This window comes from Rhinoraja longicauda, chromosome 14, assembly GCF_053455715.1.
Source record: "Rhinoraja longicauda isolate Sanriku21f chromosome 14, sRhiLon1.1, whole genome shotgun sequence".
In the NCBI taxonomy this organism is placed as follows: domain Eukaryota; kingdom Metazoa; phylum Chordata; class Chondrichthyes; order Rajiformes; family Arhynchobatidae; genus Rhinoraja; species Rhinoraja longicauda.
In genome coordinates, this window is record NC_135966.1 from 42,364,712 (window position 1) to 42,379,782 (window position 15,071).

General features: G+C 53.6%; 2 protein-coding genes across 6 annotated transcripts in view; one reads left to right on the top strand and one right to left on the bottom strand.

Moving 5' to 3' along the window:
- faxdc2 (fatty acid hydroxylase domain containing 2) overlaps window positions 1-9,418 on the top strand; it is an 18,067-nt gene extending 8,649 nt beyond the window's left edge. The window contains 5 exon segments of the mRNA XM_078411767.1: window positions 2,427-2,570; window positions 5,448-5,653; window positions 6,049-6,154; window positions 7,295-7,461; window positions 8,365-9,418. Coding sequence (XP_078267893.1) covers window positions 2,427-2,570; window positions 5,448-5,653; window positions 6,049-6,154; window positions 7,295-7,461; window positions 8,365-8,518 — 777 coding nt within the window. The 3' untranslated portion in view covers window positions 8,519-9,418.
- A 716-nt stretch (window positions 9,419-10,134) lies between these two features.
- The window catches only part of larp1 (La ribonucleoprotein 1, translational regulator), a 100,739-nt gene continuing 95,802 nt past the window's right edge, over window positions 10,135-15,071 (bottom strand). For all 5 annotated transcript variants that reach the window (XM_078411769.1, XM_078411768.1, XM_078411772.1 and 2 more), the window contains exon 20: window positions 10,135-14,470. In XM_078411769.1, the coding sequence (XP_078267895.1) occupies window positions 14,249-14,470 (222 nt within the window). In that variant the 3' untranslated portion in view covers window positions 10,135-14,248. The remainder of the gene's footprint in view (window positions 14,471-15,071) is intronic.

Genomic DNA, 15,071 nt, shown 5'->3' on the forward strand with positions numbered 1-15,071 from the left:
CCCCCCCTCACACTACCCCCCCCCCTCACACTACCCCCCCCCCTCACACTACCCCCCCCCTCACACTACCCCCCCCCTCACACTACCCCCCCCCCACAAACCCCCCCTCACCACCCCCCTCACTCTAACCCCCCTCACTCTACCCCCCTCACTCAACCCCCCTCACTCTACACCCCCTCACTCTACCCCCCTCACTCAACCCCCCCACTCTACCCCCCTCACTCTACACCCCCCTCACCAACCCCCCCCACCACCCCCCACTCCCCCCCCACACTCAACCCCCCACACTCTACCCCCCCACACTACCCCCCTCACTCAACCCCCCCCACACAACCCCCCACACACCACCCCCACACACTAACCCCCACCACACTCTACCCCCCCACCACTACCCCCCCACACACTACCCCCCCTCAACACAACCCCCCCCACCAACCCCCCCTCACACACCCCCCCTCACTCACCCCCCCACACACACCCCCCCCACACTCTACCCCCCCTCACTCTACCCCCCCTCACTCAACCCCCCCTCACACTACCCCCCTCACCACCCCCCCACCACTCTACCCCCCCACACTCAACCCCCCACCACCCCCCACTCTACCCCACCCCCTACCCCCCACTCTAACCCCCCCTCACCCCACCCCCCCCCTCACTCTACCCCCCCACTCTACCCCCCCCACACAACCCCCCACACTCTACACCCCCCCTCACTCAACCCCCCCCTCACTCTACCCCCCCTCACACTACCCCCCTCACTCTACCCCCCCTCACTCTAACCCCCCCCCTCACTCTACCCCCCCTCACACTACCCCCCCCTCACACAACCCCCCCCACTTAACCCCCCCCACTCAACCCCCCCCACCCACTACCCCCCCCCCCACTAAACCCCCCCACACTAAACCCCCCTCACTCTACCCCCCCTCACTCTACCCCCCCTCACACTACCCCCCTCACACTACCCCCCCCACACACTACCCCCCTCACACTACCCCCCCTCACACTACCCCCCCACTACCCCCCCACACTAACCCCCCCCCCCCCCCTACCCCCCCCACTACTACCCCCCTCTCACACCCCCTCACCCCCCCTCACACTACCCCCCTCACACTACCCCCCCTCACACTACCCCCCTCACACTACCCCCCCCTCACACTACCCCCCCTCACACTACCCCCCCTCACACTACCCCCCTCACACTACCCCCCCCTCACACTACCCCCCTCACACTACCCCCCCCTCACACTACCCCCCCTCACACTACCCCCCCTCACACTACCCCCCCTCACACTACCCCCCTCACACTACCCCCCCTCACACTACCCCCCCTCACACTACCCCCCCTCACACTACCCCCCTCACACTACCCCCCCTCACTCTACCCCCCCCTCACTCTACCCCCCTCACACTACCCCCCCTCACTCTACCCCCCTCACTCTACCCCCCTCACTCTACCCCCCTCACTCTACCCCCCCTCACTCTACCCCCCTCACTCTACCCCCCTCACTCTACCCCCCCTCACTCTACCCCCCTCACTCTACCCCCTCACTCTACCCCCCTCACTCTACCCCCCCTCACTCTACCCCCCTCACTCACCCCCCCTCACTCTACCCCCCCTCACTCTACCCCCCCTCACTCTACCCCCCCTCACTCTACCCCCCTCACTCTACCCCCCCTCACTCTACCCCCCCTCACTCTACCCCCCCTCACTCTACCCCCCCTCACTCTACCCCCCCTCACTCTACCCCCCCTCACTCTACCCCCCCTCACTCTACCCCCCCTCACTCTACCCCCCCTCACTCTACCCCCCCTCACTCTCACTCTCCCCCCTCACTCTACCCCCCCTCACTCTACCCCCCCTCACTCTACCCCCCTCACTCTACCCCCCCTCACTCTACCCCCCCTCACTCTACCCCCCCCTCACTCTACCCCCCCTCACTCTACCCCCCCTCACTCTACCCCCCCTCACTCTACCCCCCCTCACTCTACCCCTCACTCTCCCCCCCTCACTCTACCCCCCCCTCACTCTACCCCCCCCTCACTCTACCCCCCCCTCACTCTACCCCCCCCTCACTCTACCCCCCCCTCACTCTACCCCCCTCACTCTACCCCCCTCACTCTACCCCCCCCTCACTCTACCCCCCCTCACTCTCCCCCCCCTCACTCTACCCCCCCTCACTCTACCCCCCCCTCACTCTACCCCCCCCTCACTCTACCCCCCCTCACTCTACCCCCCCTCACTCTACCCCCCCTCACTCTACCCCCCCCTCACTCTACCCTACCCCCCCACTTTACCCCCCCCCACTCCCTCTCTTCCCCCCCCCCCCCCCCCCCCCCCCCCCCCAGGTGCCATGGTGATTCTTACCCTGGCCCTCACCTGTCCTGTGGGTGAGATCCCCAGTGTTCTGCCCCACACCTCCATCCACTCAGCTCTGTCTCCATGTGCAGGTGCCATGGTGATGCCGACCCTGGCCTTCTGGCTGGTGAACGGGCTGCTGCTGATCGTGGACGTGACGGGGAGGCCGCAGCTCATCACCCGCTACAGGATCCTGGCCGGCGACAGACAGCCGGTCAGCGGGCAGGGGCAGGGTGGTAGGGGGTGGGCGGGGAGGGGCTGGGGGGGTGGGCTGGGGCAGGGGCTGGGTGGTAGGGGGTGGGGCAGGGCGGGGGGTGGAGCAGGGCGGGGAGGGGCTGGGGCAGGGGGCGTGGAGGGGCTGGGTGGTAGGGGGTGGGGCAGGGGCAGGGGCTGGGTGGTAGGGGGTGGGGCAGGGCGGGGAGGGGCTGGGTGGTGGGGGGGAGGAGGGCCACGGGTCACACAGCACCGACACGGGGCGGGACACGGGTCATACTACAGACACGGTGTGGGACACGAGTCATACTACAGACACGGGGTGGGACACGGGTCACACAGCAGACACGGGGTGGGACACGGGTCATACTACAGACATGGGGTTGGACACGGGTCACACAGCAGACACAGGGTGGGACACGGGTCATACTACAGACACGGGGTCGGACACGGGTCATACTACAGACACGGGGTGGGACATGGTTCATACTACAGACACGGGACCGGGACACTGGTCATAATACAGACACGGGACTGCGACACGGGTCACACAGCACAGACACGGGGTGGGACACGGGTCATATTACAGACACGGGGCGGGACACGGGTCATACTACAGACACGGGGCGGGACACGGGTCATTTTACAGACACGGGGTGGGACATGGGTCATACTACAGACACGGGGTGGGACACGTGGATCATAAAACACGGATACGGGTCAATTGCTCTGTAATGGCAGTGATTGTAACTTCCCCTACAACCTCCTATATCAGCTTGTTCCATGTGTGTGGAAAAGCCTGCCCCTCAAATCTCCTTTAAATCTTTCCTCTCTCACCTTAAAGCTGTGCCCTCTGGTTTTAGACTCCCTGCCCTGGGATCTTTGGCCCTGTCTGGGCCCTGATAATGTTATAACCCTGTACAGTCACTCCATCTGCTAGACAATCCCTGCCAACCCAGTCTCTGCTCACCTGCTGAACCCACCCCCCGACCCCAAATCTGCCCCTCTACCGTGAATCTGCCCCTCTCCCTACCCTGAATCTGCCCCTCTCTTTACCCCAAATCTGCCCCTCTACCCTGAATCTGCCCCTCTCCCTACCCTGAATCTGCCCCTCTCCCTACCCTGAATCTGCCCCTCTCTTTACCCCAAATCTGCCCCTCTACCCTGAATCTGCCCCTCTCCCTACCCTGAATCTGCCCCTCTCCCTACCCTGAATCTGCCCCTCTCCCTACCCTGAATCTGCCCCTCTCCCTACCCTGAATCTGCCCCTCTCCCTACCCTGAATCTGCCCCTCTCCCTACCCTGAATCTGCCCCTCTGTACCTTGCTGAACCTTCCTCTCTCTCTGTAGTAACCAGAGCTGCACAGTATTGCCAGCATGGCAACCAGCATCTTGTATGGCTGTAACACCTGGTCCCAACTCCAATGTCGAGCGTCCTGGCCTGTGAGAACAAGCTAAATAACTTCACTACCCCATCCACCTGTGCCGCCTCTTTCAGGGAGCTTTGCACCAAGGTCTCTCCACCAGAGTTTTTAATGATCCTTGCTGTTTGCTGTGTCTGTTTGCTCAGTATTAAATAACCCAAAATGCATCCACCTGCTCCCACGCTGCCCATTTCCCAGCTGGGCTCCTTGCTGCTGTATCCATGGGCAACCAGTGTCGCTCTCCCCACCCCCAACAACCTCGGTAGTGTCAACAAACCTGCTGAATCTTTTTTTTAATCCCCATGTGAACTGCTGATTCCAAGTGCATACAGCACAAGGTATCCCATGGCTCTGAGTCTGTACCTAGTGATATCAGGAGGCAGGTACAGGCCTGATCCACTCTACATTTTCCTTGACTAATGTCCCCTTTGATCTCTCATTTTCACACCTTACCCTTCCACACCATACATCTAGTTTACCTTTCCCCGACACTCAGTCTTTAGAAAGGTCCCGATGTGAAACGTCACCCATTCCTTCTCTCCAGAGATGCTGCCAGTCCCACTGAGTTACTCCAACTTTTTGTGTCTATCTCCTGTGCAAACATGCCTCCCACAGCCATCGCCACCCCCACACTCCCCTCCCGTCTGACTGCTGCTCAGCCTCCCCTCTGACACGGCCTCCTGCCTTGGGCTTACCTGTGATCATGTTATCCTGAAAGACCATTTATGCTGTCTTCATTATGCTGGCAAATGGCTGGAAATAATGTCAATGGTACTGTCACATGCACTGAGGTACAGTCAAATTATTTTTTGCCTATTGTTCAGTAAAAGTACTACCGTTTAAACACATCTTAGTTTCAGTCCAAGTGTTAGTAGTACTCTGAGCAACAGCATAATAGTGGGTGTGGTGGTGGAGAGTGGTCCTGACTTCCAGCCCAGACGGTTCTGACCAGTGGAGAGAGAGTACACCAGGGGTTTGCTCAGGGGAAGCGGGCAGAGATTGTGAGGTTTGGCTGAAACCCCCACTCTTCCTGAGAGGCGGACAGATGCATCTGATGGAGCAGGTGCAAGGAGCTCCCCCTCCCTGGTGGTCCTGGTGAGGTGGGGGGGGGGGGGTCACAGTGAGTGTTGGTGACCATGCCCTGTGGCCACAGGTGGACACTGCCAAGCTGCTGGGTACCGTATGGATGGTGGGTCATGGTGAGGGGGGTTGGAGAGGTGGGAGTGGGTCACGGTGAGTGTTGGTGACCATGCCCTGTGGCCATAGGTGGACACTGCCAAGCTGCTGGGTGCCGTGCGGATGGTGGGTCATGGTGAGGGGGGAGGGTGAGTGTTGGTGGCCATGCCCTGTGGCCATAGGTGGACACTGCCAAGCTGCTGGGTGCCGTATGGATGGTGGGTCATGGTGAGGGGGGAGGGTGAGTGTTGGTGAACATTGGTGCCGTGTGCCCACAGGTGGACACTGCCAAGCTGCTGGGTGCCGTGCGGACGGTGGTGCTGAACCAGCTGCTGCTGTCGCTGCCCATGGTGCTGCTGATGTTCCCGGTCATGCAGTGGAGGGGGAACCCCTGTGGGCCCGAGCTGCCCACCTTCCACTGGGTGCTGCTCGAGCTCTGCTGCCTCGGCCTGCTCGAGGAGGTGCTGTTCTACTACTCCCACAGGTCAGCCCCGCCGGCCAAGGTTCTCACCCTCGCCTCCCCCACCTGTGCGCCCCCCCCCCCCCCCCCCGGCCCTACCACTGTGGTCCTCAACCCCTCTTCTCCATCCCCTCTCCTCCGTCCTGCAGGTCTCCTCTTTCACACCCAGCTCTCCCGTGCCCAGGACTCACCCCGACCCCTCCAATCCCCCCGACCACAATGCCGCACGTGTTAACCTCAATAACTAAACAGTCAGGTGGGGAATTAACATTTCACAAAGCCTTGTTGTAAATATTTGTTGCATGTTGCCCGCGGAGGGTAAGGGAGGGGAGGGTGGGGGGTGTTAGAGGAGGTGTGGACACACACATCGACGCTCACTGTTGGCCAACATCGTCAACATTTCAACATTGGTCTGCCAGGTTGTTCCATCATCCGACACTTTACAGACACATTCACAAGAAGCACCATGAATGGACAGCTCCCATCGGAATCGTTGCCCTCTACGCCCATCCCATTGAACATGTGGTAAGTGTGGGGATGAATCTGGCCATGTCTGACAATGATCACATTGCCAGAATATTCACAAGCTGCAGAAATCGCCTGAGTCCTGGAGCAGGAATCACAAGCAAAAGTTAGATCATGTAAGATGGAGATTGATAAATATTTGAAAGGAAGGATGGATCAAGGGTTCTGGGGAGCTGGCACTGAGCTGTTGAGGCCAGAGTAGAGGGATGGGCTGGGTCAGCTCGGCAGTGATCATACTGAACAGCAGGGCAGGCTCGATGGGCCGAGTGGCCGACTTGTCTGGCCATGGAGGCAGTGCCTGTGTGGACTTCAGTGTGCGTGAGACCCCCCGCTGTTTGGGCTGGCTTGGGACGGGCCGGGGCCCTGTGGTGGGGGTGGGACGGGCTGGGGCCCTGTGGTGGGGGTGGGACCGGCTGGGGCCCTGTGTTGGGGGTGGGACCGGCTGGGGCCCTGTGTTGGGGGTGGGACGGGCTGGGGCCCTGTGGTGGGGGTGGGACCGGCTGGGGCCCTGTGGTGGGGGTGGGACCGGCTGGGGCCCTGTGGTGGGGGTGGGACCGGCTGGGGCCCTGTGGTGGGGGTGGGACCGGCTGGGGCCCTGTGTTGGGGGTGGGACCGGCTGGGGCCCTGTGGTGGGGGTGGGACCGGCTGGGGCCCTGTGTTGGGGGTGGGACGGGCTGGGGCCCTGTGGTGGGGGTGGGACCGGCTGGGGCCCTGTGTTGGGGGTGGGACCGGCTGGGGCCCTGTGGTGGGGGTGGGACCGGCTGGGGCCCTGTGTTGGGGGTGGGACCGGCTGGGGCCCTGTGGTGGGGGTGGGACGGGCTGGGGCCCTGTGGTGGGGGTGGGACCGGCTGGGGCCCTGTGGTGGGGGTGGGACCGGCTGGGGCCCTGTGTTTGGGGTGGGTCCCTCTGTGCACAGTGTGAGACGCGATGGGTCCTGCTCTTTGGGGTGGGACGGGATGTGTCCCTCTGATGAGTTGGATGCTGCTGGGTCCCTGTGGGATGGGACATGTGTTTGGGGTGGGACGGGCTGGGTGCCTCCGTTCGGGGTGGGCTGGGTGCCGCTGTTTGGGGTGGGACAGGCTGGGTGCCGTTGCTTGTTGGCATCACTCACCCACCCAGCTCTCTTGCCCCCCCCCCCAGTTCTCCAACATGCTGCCGCCCATGGTCGGGCCGATCCTGCTGAGGTCACACGTGGCAACCACGATGCTGTGGTTTTCGTTGGCACTGTTACTATCCACCATTTCTCACTGTGGGTATCACCTCCCACTGCTGCCATCTCCAGAATTCCACGATTTCCATCACCTCCGGTAAGTAGGGTTGGGAGTGGGGAGGGAAGGGACGGAGTTTCCCGACTGATTACTCCCCTTGAAGGCGGGGTTCAGTGAGGCAAATGTGAGACCCGTCACGGCCTAGCCTTGACTGACAGCCTTCCAGTCGTGTCGCTGCAGATGATCAGTTAACTGTGGACCCTCATTCCCCAGTGTGTGGGTGCAGTGCAGATGGTTTAATCCTAACGGGTGTAAGGTGGGCACGTGCAAGGGGGAAGGTTCATGTCCAAAGAGATCTTGGAGACAAGTCCTTAAGCTCCCTGAAAGTGGCCACACAAGTGAATATGGGGGTAAAGAAGGCAAATGGTGTTCTTGCTTTTATAGGTCAGGGCATTGAGTATGTCATGATATAGGCTGCATTTTGGAGTATTGTGTGCAGTTCTGGTTGCCCCCTTCCAGGAAGGATGTAGAGTGTTTAGTAAAGGTGCAGAGGAGGTTCACCTTCGTATTAGCTGGATTAGAAGGTATTACTATTAGGGGAGGTTGGGCACATTTGGATTGTTTTTCAAAGCACTGGAAGCTGAGGGGAGTCCAGATAAAAGTGTATAACATTGAGAGGTATAGATAGGGTGGAAATGTCAAATGCAAGAGGTGAAAGCTTTAAGGCGAAAGGGGCAACATTTTAGAGGGGAGGTGTGGGACAAGTGTTTTTTTAGTTGTTGGTGCGTGGAAAGTGTTGCCTGTAGGTGATACAATGGTGACATTGAGACAGCATCATATTTGGAATGGGCCAAAGGGCCTGATCCTGTGCTGTGCTATCAACCCAACCTCTGCACTGAGGCGGTCTTGGGAAACGGGCCAAACAGTTTTACATTGCCTTATCTCAGGTCTTTAAGGTGATGTGGACATGGACTCATTCTATAAAATGATGTGTATTTGCAGGTTTAACCAATGTTTCGGGGTGCTGGGAGTCTTGGATCGCTTGCACCAGACCGACACAGCGTTCAGAGCGAGCAAAGCCTATGAGCGCCACACTCTGCTGCTTGGTCTTGTCCCCCTGTCTGAGACTATTCCCGATTCCCCTAAGAGAAAATGAAGCCAGCTAAACTAACCCACGCGGGTGAGACAGGCTCTGTAACACCTCACCTTTTTCTTTATTAATATTTCTTTCTGGTTTGATTAGATAGCAATTGCCCATTTCTGATTCTCCCACGTCGGATCCAGAGCCACACGGAGAATGAATTGTTTAAATATCTATGCGTGCACTATTGCAGATCTAATTTCTAGAGGATTAATGTAGTCCCTATGGCACACTAGTTCCTGATCTCTTGTTTGTTGTGGGAATTGATGAATTTCGTGCAGCTCATTCAGTCCCATGGTCAGATGGCCAACCCTGCCATTGGCAGGGACGGAGGTATTCACACAGTGTCATTGGTGGTCAGCAGTAACTGATGGCAAAGGGGGAGAAGTCAGATCATCGAGGTGGGTTCTGGGTGAAATTTTAGCATAGAGTACCGTAGAAAAATGCAGAAACAAACAATCTGCTGGAAAACTCAACGGGTCAAGCAGCATCTATGGAGAGAATCGAATATCAAAAATCGATCAGGACAGAGGAGAGTCAGCCAGGATAAAGAGGAGACATGGGGCCTAGGTGATTGTGCAGTGGAGAGGTGAAGGATGGGCAGGGTTGGTGAAGGTGGAGATGGAGACTGCAGGATAAGGAGGCACACTAAAGCTGCCTGTGCTAGTACATAATGGGAACCTATCGGAGAGAGGCGAAAGGTAACTGGAGGGATGAGAAACAGAGCACTTAGCACTTCAAAAGGATCAACAGGAGTTGGAACTTGATCTGTTTGTGACCACAGGAAAAATGAATATGTCTGAGATACAATGACTTCTATCTGATAAAGGCTGAACTGGGTATCACTGCTCCTGCTCTCTAATATATTCTCATAAGCACAAATAAAACCAATTATTCATAACCATAATAGTATTCCATTGAATTCGTGATGCCAGGATATATATTTTGATCAATCTTAACGGATGACATGCACAAATATAGGCCTGAATAATTTAATGCAGGTCAACAAAACTATGCTGCAGTATTGGGTTACAGCATAAAGATGAGATGGAAAATTGGGCAGAGTTGGCAGGCAGAATTTAATTCCAACAAGTAGGAGGTTGACATCTTGGGAAGTCGAATAGGAAAAGATCATATATAGCAAACAGTGGGGTGGTAAGGAATGTTGCAGAAGAGACGGTCTTGGGGGTTCCCGACAGTGGCAGCACAGGTTGATATGGTGGTTGATATAAAGCTTTCCTTTATATATCGGGGCACAGAATAGGACAAAGGAAATTATATTGCAAATTCACTGGTAGCGGACTATTTCCAGCGTCTCTCTTTGATCAAATCCCACTGGGTCTGCTTTAGAATCATCTTTCCATATATACAAATGTACCAAAGTGCGTGAGAATTCGAATTTTTGTAAGAAAGAATTGGCATGGGCTTGCAGCAGAATTGGCTGGATTCAAGGATGTGTGGAAATTAGCGGCATGGTTCAAGGGAGGACTTGGGGCCACATACAAGATGAACTCTGTTACACACCAAAATGTGCTTACCTCAGCAGCATTACTAAACGTATTTGGACAATGAAGGTAGCTAGTCACAAACTGAAAGGTGACTCGTGCTTTTAAAAAACAATCGCACAAATGTCATTTTAGTGTTTTTTAATTTTTTGTCCATTTTAATTGATTTTTATATAAAAAGAAAGCAGAGTTACCACAAATTACAAAGGGCAAAACACTAGCCAGAAAGAACCACATCAGACTAAAAAGCAAAGACTAAATGATTAAGTTTATGTTACAAGCTCTTGTTCAAGTATTTTACAAGTTTTTTAAAAGTGGGGTAAAACTGCGCATGTGGTAGTTTTTAGTATAACAGCAGCCAGCATAAGGAGATTCACCAGCATCTTAACAGGCCTCTGAGCATTTCACTTCAGTCTAATGTTCCACTGCAGCACTCAACCTAACTCTAAACTTCAGCAATTAAACTGCTGAATAACTGCAGGCCTGTTCTTGGCTCATTAAAGCACAGTACGTACCCCCTTGCGAACCATCAATGGTCGTTCGTTGCATTGAAAACTGAATATCCTATCAACATCCTTGGCAAATGAGACCAGAGACCATCACAAATCAAGCACTCCTGACAGAGGAAGAGGATTGGAAGCACACGTCAATGCAGCGGCAATGATGGCAACTCGACCCTGGACTAGCTTGGTGTTAAAGGGAAAGCCATATGGTGCTCCAGTGACTGTTCATTGGCAGAGATTAACCCCGAGCCCCAAATCCCTCCTGTCCTGAATGGACAGGCTGTTGCACAAGTGGATTCGAATGAAACATTGAAATACACTTACTGACAGGCTTTATTTTCGGTTGAATATATTAAAAGTAAACAATGACTCTGTCTTCATGTGTGAACTGACAGGAGCTTGAAATGGAAAGGAATGTGAGTGGTGTAAACACGGGCTAATGTCGGTGGAAGGCTGCAGACAAGAAGGATTCCACAACTCTCAAAAAGAAAACCAGACCAAGAAACTCTCCAAATCCAGCACCATTTCTGAGCCACCAATGACCTGAGAACTTAGCATCAGCAAAGGGATTAAGATTTTCCACTTTATTCTTCCTCTTTTCATTCTGTCCCTTTCAAAAAAAAAACCAAGGTCAATAAGCCAAGAATTTTAAAAGCAGGTTTAGAGATACAAATGGAGTATATCAACTTGCAGAGTACTTAAACACCAGAGTTGCTCTTCAACTTTAGTACGACAGGAGCTGCCACATCTATGCCATGAGCCATATCTGCGGTCAGACTCACCCCCTCAGCAGGAAGCAACACCCCAGCATCTGTAAGATGTTGCAGAGAAGGTTTGCTTTCTGTTCGTCTTCTACTGCACTAGATACCCACTCTCAATTTGGGCAACAGCACAGGGAATAACTGCACGAACAGGAGGAAGTGCAGCTTAATTAACCCCACACCTGCCATGTTCACTGACCTTCCTGAGAGGCGTTTAAGTGTCAGTCCCCTTGGATAATTATCAGCTGGGACTTCAGTCTGCCAGATGTGTGAAGCGGGTTTCTAACTATACGCATTTTACAACTTTAGCACTCATCATTAGGCTGTGTCAAGGGGTTCTGTCTAATCGGGAGTGGTGGCAGCAAGGGCAGGAGCCACGGTGGAAAAGGAGAGTGTGGTGCACGGGGAGATGTTGTTAACTCTGCTGAATGAGAGGGATGATGGGGAAAACAGGTTGGTAGGGTCTCTGCAAGCTGCCTCTCACTCAGAATAAATCCGCAGCATCTTGTGTGTAGTGGACTTGCACTCAGCATCTGTGAAACCCAGATTTTTTTTCTTTGGCAAATATGAGATTGTTGAAGATTCTTATTTAGAAAAAAAAATGACATTCAGCTACAAGCTTGTGGACTTGCGTTATATACAAATCATCCCATGAATCACACACTAGAATTTTAACTGCAACAGTGTGATTTCACTAAACAGCAAAGAGAAGCTCTCCAAATATTCCAAATCACCTGAAATAAAAATGTTCTTGTTTCAAAGGCATTTTAAAAGAAATTCATTAAATAAAAGCAGCTTCACATCACCATAACTGCTGGTTGCACATTCAGGAATTTCTACCTGAATTACTCCAACATTCCAGCCTTTCAGTTACAATAGATCCATCAGTTAGGCATGAACATTCTTGTTAAGTAGTTGAAACCCCGACCTGTGAATGATCACAGTCCTATAACTCCAGGGAATCATTGTCAGGAATCCTGGAAGTTTGTGGGATGACTGGAATCGTGAAATGTAAACAATGCGTTTTCAAAATCACAGAACTGGTGTCAGGTTAGAATCGACTGTTGGAACGCATCAGGCAGCGATCTGGACTTCTGCAGTCAAGCAGGTTTGCTTCCACTACACCCAAAAGACAGCAGATAGTTTCAGAACGTATCTCCTCGTGGTGAGGTTACAGAGGACACGTTCGACTGAGAAGCCCACCAGCCCTGGGATGCAGGGTTGGAACCTGCAGCAATACTTCATCCACACTCTGTACACTGATGTGCCAGGTCAGCATGTCCAATCCCACTCATCCTCTGTAAGAATTGGCATGGATACCAAATGCTTGCCTGAAGAAATCACATCCAACGGCACAGACCAAACCTTTGGTTTCAGGATTTTAGCCCTTCAGTGAGCTCAGCACTGAGGAGAGGAAGACAGAAGCTGCAAGCAGTGATGCCTGCCAGACCTTACAGCTGTAGCTGGGACCAGGCTCGTGGGAATACAAGAGTGTTTCCCAAGCCGGGAAAACACCCCACACAACTCAGGGCACTTCAAATATTCACTTCATCTCCAAAAAACAGACTGCTGAATGCGTGAGGGACAGGGAGAGAATGCAGGAGGGGAGGGGCAGGTGCCGAGGGAGGGGAGGTGGGATGGCAGAGGGTGGGGATTTTGGAGGGGGGAAGGGGGGGAAACAGGCTGAGAAGGGGGACGGGTGAGACAATGAACATTAATTTTCCTCATTGAAAGTGTCACACAACCCTTTGCCACTGAGATCTCCTTGAGGGACGTTTGACCCAGGATTTGAGCTGGAGTCGGAAAGGCTACCGTAGTAGATTTCTCATCCCCAGCTCCTCTTCCGGGACCTATTCACACCACCCAGGAGATATTTGCACAGCAATTACAACATATTAGATCCCAGATCACCAGCTTTGCAACAGCACATCCCAATACATTGCGACACAGCAAAGCTGCAGCAATTGCAAGGCTTCATGTTTTCCCCGTTCACTGCTAACCACAGACCACAATGAGAGTGACAATGGTGAACAAGATGCAGCTTTGGCTCCAGGGTTGTGGTTCCAGGACAACACCATATCAATGGGGCTTCAGGTCACAACTTTATCAGGACACCAAAAAATAAACTGCACTGTGACTCCCCTACATAACACATGACAGCTGAAAATGACATTCCCCAATATAACTTCAGCAATACTACTCCAAGCAGACAGCTCATCAGCTCCCGATGAAATCAGACTCTTGAATTTTTCAAGGTGTTGTTGGCTTGAGTAGAGGAAAATAAAGGACACAACTGGAGAGTAGCAACAAAAGAGTTGTGCCAAATATACGCTGTAGTGGCCTGGCTCAGAGTTTAACATGGGGCCACTAGCTACTTCCTAATGTCAGTATCTCTGGCTGCTGGGCTGTTCAAGTTCAAGTCCAACAAGTGGAACACGGCCTGAGTACCTGTCACGCAATAGGATCTGCAGTTTAAAATCACCATCCCTATTCGATCCCGCCTGCGGTTACTTTAATCGGGTGCAAACAAAACCTTGACAATTCAAAATCCAGGATAAGGAACTGATAATTTTATCAACATTAGCAGGCCAATAGGAGAGTCATTAGCTGAGTGAGCAGAATTTAACTATGTGCTGCTCAAAAAACAGGAGCAGGCAATAATAAGGCATCTTTTTAATCCCATTCTCCGCTGGGGAGGGGTTCTGATTTTTTTGGATATCTGAGTGAAAGCTGTATTGTCGACTCCCAAATCAAGCAGATGAATTATATTTCAGACAATTGTTCTCATGCAACATTCATTCATATGGGTGAAGGCCATGAACCCAGCTTTGAATACAAGACTTCAGGCAGTTGATTCAATTGCCCACTGCCCAGTTGAAGAATGTCTGATATCCAGCCCAGTTTTTCTGTAGCTCATTGAGGTGACAATACCAAAGTTCAAATAAAGATCCAGGCTAGAGAGGCAGAGTCCACTCTCTACTTGTCTGTGGTTTCCATGTCCTGGAGTTCGGCTGAAGCACCCTCCAGGCTTGGAGGAGAGTCAGCTCCTTCTGTCATTCTTTGAGAGGGGAGAGGTGTCCCAATCTCAGCCTCACCGGCAGCACCAGAGGTTTTAGTGGAAGACACGAATGGCAGGCGCCGCTTTTCTTCACCGCCCTGTGGATGTCGCTTGTGGCTAACTTCATCGCAAATTGGAGGCTGCAAGAAGAACAATCATTCATTCTATTGCCCAGTGGACCCACTTTTAGCTGACTATTTAATCATTTAACAACTGGGAACTAGGCAGAGAGCTAAACCATAAATAGCGATTAATTATTTACTGGAGACACACGAGACTGCAGATGCTGGAATCTGGAGCAAAAATCGAAGTGCTGGAGGAAATCGGGTCAGGCAGCATTTGTGGAGGGAATGAACAGATGAGATTTTAAGAAGAGTCCCGACCCAAAACATCATCTGCCCATTCCTTTCACAGATGCTGCCCAACCTGCTTCGTTGGATTTTTGTTCAAGGAAGAACCAAAGGGCCTCGAGACCTGCCTGGTAGGGGATGGAGGCGTAGAGGGACTATATGTGCGGTAAAGATGAGGCAATGGGGACTAGAAATTGAAAGCTATTGAACAGTTGAGGGTGTGTGAGGTGTCTTGGATGTAGGTCGGAAGGGACTGGACAAGAGGGTACAGGATGGAATCAAGGTATTTGGAGATGGGTTCTGTAGGGTAGGAGCAGGCAGATACAATGGGTCTCCTTGGGCAGCCCGTTCTCAAATTTGGGAAGGAGATAGAAGTGGGCAGTGCGGGTTA